Genomic DNA, 9960 nt, shown 5'->3' with positions numbered 1-9960 from the left:
CTTAGTCCATATGCTCAGAGACTGTCTCCCCAGCTGTTTATCTCTATACAGTAGATCTTGGCATTAGCATGTCAAAATTTCTTTATCACATTATAGAATTTTGTCCTAATGCCAAAATTTACCTTTAAGTTACATTAAAAATACTTTTTTTTTTAAAAAAGCGTACATTGCTCCTCCTTTTTACAAACACCGGATTATTAGTTACAAAAATGCCTCAAGTTTTAAAAATTTAAGTCAGAAAAACAAAATCACAATATTAAAGAGCCTGGTATAGTTAAAGGAATGCAATGATGGAGCTTTTATCCTACTAGGGCTAGGATGCAGATTCACCGATAGCTGTGGCAGGTTGGACTGAGGGGCGAGTGTCCCTGAGAGGAGAAGACCGTGAGGAGAGATCAATATGTCGGTGGGTAAACTGAGTAAACCTCAAGAAAGGAGAAGATGGCGTTGCAGGAGGAAAGAAGCCCCATTTTACATGCAATGCAACAGCATGGAGTTAGGACACATGTATTTTCTTCACACAGCTACAGGTAATCATAACTCATAATAAAACTGTATTGAGTACTGTACAACATTATAAGCTGTCAACGGTCAGGTTGGAGTTTCTACCCTTAACACAGAAGCGCTCCTCACTTGTGGTTTCAATGGTTTATGAAATTCAGGTACCACCTCAGGATTCAGATATGATCAAAGTGATCTGAAGAGAGTAACTGTACAACATTTTTAAAGCAGGGTGGTAAATACTTATAGTCCTGTTTTGTTATAGGAACTTCATACTGCCCATTGATCAATGGATATGAAGTCTCAAAGTACATTTCAAAAGTTGTTGGCTATAAGATGACATTGTGAACCACTGATTGTACACTTTGGATGATTACATGGTATGTGAATATATAACATATATCAATGAAAATAAAAGATTCCTGTTGAAACAACATGGCAATGTGGTTATATCCACTGAATAATATGCTTGGAAGTAGTTGAGTTGGAAAGTTTACATGGTATACATGTGTGCTGGTTTGAAAGGATGTATGTCAACTAGAAAAGACACGTTTTAATCTAAATCCCATTTCATAAAGGCAGAATAATCCCTATTCAATGCTGTATGTTTGAAACCGTAATTAGATCATCTCCCTGGAGATGTGATTTAATCAAGAGTGGTTGTTAAACTGGATTAGGTGACAACATGTCTCCACCCATTTGGGCGGATCTTGATAAGTTTCTAGAGTCCTGTAAAAGAGAAAACATTTTGGAGAATGAGACATTCAGAGAGAGAGAGCAGAGCCGAACGACATATCCACGAGAAGCAGAGTTCACCAGCCAGCGACCTTGGGAGATGAAGAAAGAAAATGCCTCCCGGGGTGCTTCATGAAATAGGAAGCCAGGAGAAGAAGCTAGCAGATGACACCATGCTTGCCATGTCCCCTTCCAGATGACAGAGGAACCCTGACTGTGTTCACCATGTGTTTTTCAGATGAGAGAGAAACTGCGGCTGTGTTCACCATGTGCCCTTCCGTTTGAGAGAGAAACCCTGAACTTCAATCAGCCTTCTTGAACCAAGGTATCTTTCCCTGGATGCCTTAGATTGGACATTTCTATAGACTTGTTGAATCGGGACATTTTCTCGGCCTTAGAACTGTAAACTAGTAACTTATTAAATTCCCCGTTTAAAGCCATTCCATTTCTGGTATATTGCATTCTGGCAGCTAGCAAACTAGAACAACATGTTTCCATAATTAAAAAAAAAAAAAAAAAAAAGAGCAACTAAAGACACAATGACAGTTAAATGCAATACATACTCCAGGACTGGATCTAATAAGGGAGATGAAAAGGCCCCAAGGACATTACTGGGACATAGGAAACAATTGGAACACAGACTGAAAGCTTTTTATCAATAAAGTTGATATATCAGTAAAATTAAAGTTGTTTCTTTTGTTAGTGGTACTTAAGGTGTTTACATAAGTGAATATCCTTGATCTTAGGAAACTATTTTGGAAGTATTATGTTTAGAAACTTGGTAGATAGACAAACAAATGTCTCCATAGATGGATAGAATGATACAGCAAATGTGGCAAAATATAAAAATTGTTGGCTCTGGGTATCTGGGGGGTGAAGTGGGGTGGAAACGGATATGTTGGAGTTCTCTGAAATGGTTTTGTATTATTTCTGCAACTGTCCTGTAAATTTGAAATTATTTTTAAAGAAAAGTTTTAAATTAAAGATTCCTGTTGATAATTCTGCCCTTTAGTTAATTTAAAACATTTCATTTTCCTTAAGAGAGAGTGGTATCTTCAATCCTGGACTCAAAACGGTCATGTTTTTATCACATGGAAATACTCCTAATTCGTCAACCTAAAAATCTGCACTCTATATGAAAAGACAGAATATATCACTTTTCAAGAGATGCTTTGTAATTTTGCCTCTGCTTGTTTCTGTCTTAGTTTTGAAGCTATTATTAATATTATTATTATGACTATTTCAGAATGGGGGATATTAAGAATATAAGGGGAGAAAAAGAGCCACCGGCATTTCTGAACCACTTTACTGCGTTTTCTACTCTGTAACTAGATAAGAGCAGGTGTCCTCAGAGGCAGAAAAGGGACATCTCCATTGCCTCAGAGGAAACTTTTTCATTTGAGAAACAACTGATGGTGAAATGCAGACGCGGGTGGGTTCTCGCCTCCAAGCAGCCTCCATGGTTGATTCGATCTCCGCGCTACCCAGTCTTCCCTCCTCGGGCCATTTCCTGTGTGTGCCTGAGCGGGGCAGCGCCGGCCCTCCTCGCCCGGCGCCGCCCGCCCTTCCTCCTTCCCGCGCCGACGTGGCGAAGCGCACAGGTCGGCCGGGTCAGGTGGTTGGGTGACGCCCAGGGAGAGCGCTCCTCGCCCGGGGCGGGCGGCGCCGCGTTTCCCGACGCCTTCGGGGGTGGGGACTTCGCGGGAGTCGTCGGCGGAACCTGGAGGAGCGCGACGCGGCGGCGGGGTGATCAGGCGGGGACAGGTTGCTGGCGGCGGAGGCGCAGAGGACGCAAGGCGGCGGGCTGGAGACATGGACCACGGCGAGCAAGGTGAGGACGCGGGCAGCCGCCGCCACGGCGCCCTGGGGCATGCGGGGGCCCGGCGTGGGGCTGCGCGTGGCCGGACCCCGGAGCAGGTGCAGAGCCTTCTCTCTGCTCCGGATGCATCATCCTGGGGCAGCCGGAGCTGGAGGGAGCGGCGTGGGCAGGCGAAACGGGCTGCTGGGGCCGCATGTGTCTCCGGGTGTGAGTGTGTGTTTCTATGGGGTAGAGAGAGAGAGAGAGAGACAGACAGAGAGAGACAGACAGAGAGAGAGAGAGAGAGAGAAGGTTCTGGGAGGTGGCGGGCTGGCGCCACGCTTGTGAACCGGGGCCGCGCATCGTGATGCGCTTTGGATGGAAAGCAGTGCAGAGGGAGGGCAGTTTAGCTGGGCTTGTGAGTAATGGTAACTGAGGACTCTGGGTCATTTCGCCTCCCTCCTCACCCCCCAGTGGAAGAATGTTCCCCTCTCCCATTTTGAGACTTTGGCTCGTTTCTTGTTAAGGATGCAGGTCCTTTTGAACCCTGATCTTTAACATGCAGGGTGTCTCCGAATAGTAGAGGGGTGGGACGGGAGGGAATTTTCGTGTGTAAGTGTATTTTATCTGCCAAGTTGCGACCCCACAACATAGAACTCTTCGACTAGTTTACAAAAGCTTTTATTATGCACTTGTTTCTTAAAATAGTAACTCAAGTAAAATTGTTCCAAATAGAATTATTTGAGAGATGTAGAAATAGTAGGACATGTTTTTCAGAAATAAATGTTTCTTCATCCTAGAGATTTCTGCTAATAACCCAGCGATTGTAACAGAGTTATGTGGGAAGATTTTTAAAAAGTATGTGTGTATATATATATGAAAATGCTTTAAATAACTAACACTTTTAAGGTAAATATTGGGAAATTGGGGTTAGGAATTGCCCCTGTTTTGAGCCCTGGTACAACGGGCTTCATTTTTTAATTATTATTCTCCAGTATTTGCCTTCATGCATGCAAGTTTTTATGTCAGTAGCACAAATGTACTCTTTTGTATTTTACTTTTGATAAGCTGTAGAATGACCTCTTTGCACTCTTCCAATCTTTCCCCCCACCCCTTGAATTAATCTCATACTTAATGATTTATATATCAACATTATATACAATATATAGTATGTATTTTATGCAAATGTGTATTATATACATACTACGTATGTATGCTGACATATATATAAATATATAGTATTGTTTAGAGTTCTTGCGGTTGGAAACATATGTAGTACTTCAGCTTTGACCACCGTTGTGTAACAGTGGTGATTGGCACATAATATTTCATGTTTGTGTTGGGGAGCTTGTTGAGAAGGCTCAGGGTCTACCTTGTTAGCCAGTGTTATTCTGTTTGGCTTTTAATGGGGGTTGGGAGGGGGGGAACATGAATGTACATACTAGTCTGTTATAGTAGTCAATACATTATATTATAGAAATGTTATACGTAATGATGTTTTTAGAACTTCTGCATTTGGTATGTGTCAAATAATTATATAGCCATGTGTGACTTAGGTGAACTGATGCCAGCTTCTGAAGTTTTTTCAAATGGAGTGACCGGTTTCATTGCATAATTGTATTCTAGCTTGGCTGGTATGAATCACTGCAGTATTCCAGTTTGCTAATACACTTTGTGTGGTTTTTGTAGGAATGTGCTTTTTAACTGTATAATCCTAAGACATTTTAGAAATTCTTTGCCTTGTAAGTCTTTTCTGTTTCTAATTTTGAAATGTTTTCTTGGGTCAGCATTTGACCAAAGTTTGTTAGTAATGCTAGGTCCTGTTTTTTTAATGGCGATTCCTTGAGGGCAAGGGAAATCCATTCTTTCAACTGAGAGAGATGCAGGATGTTGTCCAGATGAGTCACTCTGTTGGGAAGGTTTGCTGACTCGCTCTTTCTCATGCGTGGGAACCACGTGACCTTCCTTATGGTTTCGTTCTGTCTGCCTGGATGGTCCTTCCATCTTAGTTCGGTTTCCAACAGGCTCTCAGATAAGTGAGGGCCGCTCCTCTGCCGTCTTTATGTTCCCAGACACATGATGGGTGCCCAGAAATGTTTGTTAACTGCCCAAGATGAAAGGGAAGAGTGTCCATGAGCAGCTTACAGCTGCTGGGATTTCTGGCTCCCTCCCTGTCAATCTCTTGTTTCCTACTTCCTCCTGTCCTTTTATTCCTCATTATTCTCAAGAAGCAGAACTCAGTGATTAGGCTAAGAAAGTTGCTGATAGGGGCTGTGTTTGGGTTGAAGAGTGAGTTTCTATGTAAGGCCTTTGAACTAGCAGAGTGGATGGTGGCCTGGCTTAAAGTGAAAAAAGTGGAATCTGGGATTTTAAACTTGCACATGTTGAGTGAAATAAGGGTACAGACTTCTGCAGTTGTTTCCTGAATTGTGATTTTGCAGAGAATATAGAACTAAGAAAAAAAAATTAGAAAATCAGAATTTGTTTAACTTTACTTTTTGAGTGTACATGGAGTTTTGTTACTTTTGGCCCTTAAAAAAATCTATATGTAAAATTAAACGTCTCTGAAGGGCATTTCCACATTGAAAATGTCTCCTTAAACCTTCCTTCTTATATGAAGTTGTCAAAGTATGTCTTTTAACCAATTTTATTTAACAGCTGTAAAGCTTAATAATGAGCTTAGAAGTTTGCCTTATTAACTGTATATTCTAATGCTCTTTAATGTCAGGCCCATTTTCTACAATTTTTCCACCTTTCCTATATCCAGGCCTTGTATAAAATACTCTGCTTATACTGAGAGCTCAATAAATGTCAAATGATTTAAAATACTTTAAAATGCGTAGTGCCTCTCAGAGTTTGTAAGCATTAAGCTCAGCGCAGCACATTTGGCGGGTATAGTATTTTCTACGTTGAATATGCAGTGAGGCTTGCTAACTAGAGCACCCTTTTGTAAAAAATCTCCTGACTGTCGTTTATGGGGAGGAATAAGTATTTATACTCCAGTACTCCCTTATGTTAGTAATAATCTTCATTACATTGAAGTGACAGTCACCCATCATGCCATTAAACATTTTATTCTTTTTTTTGTTTGAATTAAAAACAAAGCCAAACAAAATGTTTGTTATTTGAAGGGGAAGAGGGAGAGCTGCTGAGACCAAAAAAAGGGGGCAGGGGTGGGAAAGGAGAAGGCTGCAAGGAAACAGCATAACACAATAACTTGCCACTGTAATTTCAACATTGCAATTATGCTTTAGAAATAGCAAAAATGTGACATATGTCATTTCTTTAAAACTAAAACAAATGTATAGATGATATAAACGATAACAGTTTGGCGAGCCTGCTCCCAAATCTCTGGGTGTGACCCACCCGGGCAGTTGATTTCTTTGGTCAACAGTCTTGCTTTCCATATGGTGTTAATGTCTGTGTTAGCTCCTGTTCGCTTCCTGCGTTTATTTTTATGCAGCAGCCTGCTTGGTCCCTAGGGGTAAAGCTCCGTGGTAGGAGGGGTTGTGATCTTTTAGCAAGATCTCAAAAGAGAATAATCTATGTGTATGATACAAAAAGTATTCTCATATTTCAAAACAAAAATATAACCCCATTGTTTGAACTTCTGTGCTTCTGATCATTTTGCTGTGGGGTGGAATTGTATTGTTTTCTTTTTGGAGTTAATTACTTCAACTTGATTTGTTGTTCTGAGACTCTCTCTCAGTTTTTAAACCGGATGGGTACCAGCTGTGCTGAGGCCATAACCTCAGCAGTGTTATTTCTATTAGAAAATGTCCAAGAGATTTAAATGTCTAGTAGAAGTTAAAAAAAAAAAGCTAACATTCAAAAATACTTCTTGGTATCTGAGAATACTTTTTCATTTTAGCAAAATTGGAAAATATAGACAAGAACGAACCTTTGTGTTTCTCGTAAATATTTATTTTAATCTATTTTTACCACATTGGTTATTCTGGATCTTTTTGTGTTATTTATACTAACAAAATACAATATTAAGGGCAAACATTTTATAGATGACATTTTTTGAGAAGGATTAGCTTGCATGGCTCTGAGTAGTACTTCTTTCTCTGTGTCTTTTCCTTTTTGGTACTTTTGTAATCAGTACTTACAATAGTAGTTTCAGACGGGACTATTTATATGTCTTGGCTTATATGCATGGTGGGTGTGTTTCATATTGCAGCTACACAAATGTAAATGTTAGTTTAAAAATGCATATAAATTGACCTTGATAAAACTTTTGAATTGGGAACTTATTTGATGGGGTCAAACTTCACCCAGTATATTCTGAGCTTTGTTAGGGGCATTATGGTGTGGAAAAGAAATTTATGGCCCAAACAGGAGGGCTGAAGTAATAAAGGTAATAGTTTTTCTAACCTGTAGGTATCTGTACTTATCAAGAAATAAAGTGTCACACGAACACTCAGTTCAAATGTATATATAGTAGATAGTCCATTTATATTTGTTGTATTGCATATAGGGTTATTGGAAAGCTTTCTATCATAAATAGATTCAATGGGATTAAACAGATGTTCGAACCCAGCCCAGTCCTAAGACCAAAGAATATGCCTGGCATGGAGTTAGACATGAGTTTATTTATTTATTTATTTATATTATTTATTCATTTTTATTTTTTAATTTGCGTATGCTGTATGACAGGGTCACATTCTTTTTCCATGTGAGTGTCCCATTATTGCAGCACCATTTGTTGAGTTTTTGTTTGGTTTTTTGTTTGTTTGTTTGTTCATTTTTTGGGGAAGTGCATGGACCAGGAATCGAACCCCAGTCTCCTGCATGGCAGGCCAGAATTATACCACCGAACTACCCTCGTACCCCACAGACATGAGTTTATTATTATTATTATTATTATTATTATTATATATAATATATAATTATATAGTATTATATATTATTAATATTATATTATTATTTTAATATTATGTAATATATAATATACGATATTATTATAATATTATTAATTATTATTATTATGGACAGGAGAAGATCTTTCACAGTCCCGGCTGACCATGGAAAATGGAGGTTAGCGCTCCGCAGAGGAGGTGGGGGAGTGCAGGGGCTCATGACAGAGACATTTCAAAGGGTGTAACAACGGAGGTTCGGCAGGATCTCTGACGCAGGGTGTTGGAGGTTTGTTATCAACAGTGATCAAGGGAGGGGAGGGTTTGGTTTTTAATTCATATTTTTGTACTCATCTGTCTGTACCCTGGATAAAAGGAACAACAGAAACGAGGTTTTCACGATCACACAGTCACATTGTAAAAGTTATATCTTTATACAATGGTCTTCAAGAATTCAGACTCCCAGAAGACAGCTCCACAGTTCAGGGAGGGGAGTTTTAATGCTTTGTTTACAATACCATTTATACATTCTTTCCCCCAGGAGGTCTGATGACCTTTATGTCCGTCCTGGTCATGTAATACAATGACCTGCTCTCAATTTGGAGGGGAATCCCGGGCCCTGGATCAAAACAAAAGAACAAGAATTAGAGAAGAATATGGTTTGGCAGGGAGACAGGAATGTATATTCCAATAATGCTTATTGTTTTATACTTGATCACTAAGCATCTGGTCAGTAAATAGAAGCTAAATCGGTGCTCCTGAAGTATGTGTGTGAGAATGTGTGTGTGTATATACAGATAGAAGAAGAGACAGTGTTGGTTACATTTTTATTATCTAAAGGGTGTTTGGAAAATACTTTCATAGATAAGTTTTACATATTCTATCAAAGTTAGTTGTTTGTTTCTAATGTGGCCTGAGCTTAGGAGGCATGGGCGATCTCAACACATTTTAGAAAAAGTTTTCTTTGAATGAAAATTGAGAAGGGCAAGGGGTATGTTGCCAGTAGTGAAATTTTGTAAAGAAGGAAAAAATACAAACATTATGCCTGTCAGGGCATTTAGCAGAGGGTTGACCAGCCTTCCATTTTGGAATATCCTGAGTGTTTTGGTTTGCTAAGCTGCTGGAATGCATATACCAGAAATTTAATGGCTTTTAAAAAGGCAGAGTATTAAGTTGCAGTTTTATAGTTCTAAGGCCATTAAAATGTCCACACTGAGGCATTCAAGGAAAGATATCTTGATTCAAGAAAGGCCAGTGGGTCCGGAACACCTCTCTCAGCTGGGAAAGCACATGGCAATGTCTGCTACCTTTCTAGCTTTCTCTCCCTGCATTTTCAGACCACTTCCCTGGGGAGGGGGAGTCTTCCTTCCGCATCTCCAGAGGTCTCTGACTATGGGGGTGCTAAAGCTTTTTCCAAAATGATTCCCTCTTAAAGAACTCCAGTAGATCAGTAAGTAACCTACCTGAATGAGTGGAGACACATCTCCATGGAAACTACCTTATCAAAAGCCCCACCCACGATTGGGTGGGTTATATTTCCATGGGAACAACTTAATCAAAAAGATCCCAGCAGTATTGAAACAGATTGAAGAACATGGCTGTTTTGGAGTACACAACAGTTTCAAACCAGCACGCTGAGGGTTGCACTTCATTAGAACCCAGAAGGCTGTTCACATCAATAGTGATGACGATGATGTCTGTTTGCCTGTGAGAACTCTTATTAATTTTTCTTTTATCTCATGAGTCTTTTAATGCTGCTGGGAGGTAGGACTGGTATTAGTTTCATTTTTTTATACAGAAACCAGTTCTCAATGTTTTTGACATCCCAGAACATATGTGGGTGGATGTGGAGTGCTCTACAAAAATTGTATCCCTAACCTAAAGTCCTGAAGAGAAGAGCTAGGAGTCCAAGAAAGAATTAAACCATATTTGCTTACCAGCTTAATGGACTAGGAACACTATAAGGAAAAACATTTGTTGAGTGCTTTCTGTATGCCAGGTACTGCTTTAAATGTTTTTTGTGTATCATTAAAAAACAATCTTCACATCAAACCCATTGAAGCAGGT

The 9960-nt window shown here is 39.7% G+C and overlaps 1 protein-coding gene across 2 annotated transcripts in view; it reads left to right on the top strand.

The window, feature by feature from the left end:
* The first annotated feature begins 2789 nt into the window (after positions 1–2789).
* The window catches only part of TPD52 (tumor protein D52), a 115618-nt gene continuing 108447 nt past the window's right edge, over positions 2790–9960 (top strand). Inside the window, exon 1 of one of the 2 annotated variants that reach the window (XM_077167060.1) lies at positions 2790–3067. In XM_077167060.1, coding sequence (XP_077023175.1) covers positions 3049–3067 — 19 coding nt within the window. In that variant the 5' untranslated portion in view covers positions 2790–3048. Of the gene's footprint in view, positions 3068–3301; positions 3453–9960 lie in introns of those variants that run through there. The other variant, XM_077167059.1, reaches the window with a different exon arrangement.

The sequence above is a fragment of the Tamandua tetradactyla genome, chromosome 6, assembly GCF_023851605.1.
Source record: "Tamandua tetradactyla isolate mTamTet1 chromosome 6, mTamTet1.pri, whole genome shotgun sequence".
In the NCBI taxonomy this organism is placed as follows: Eukaryota; Metazoa; Chordata; class Mammalia; order Pilosa; family Myrmecophagidae; genus Tamandua; species Tamandua tetradactyla.
This window is presented reverse-complemented; position numbering and strand designations above follow the sequence as displayed.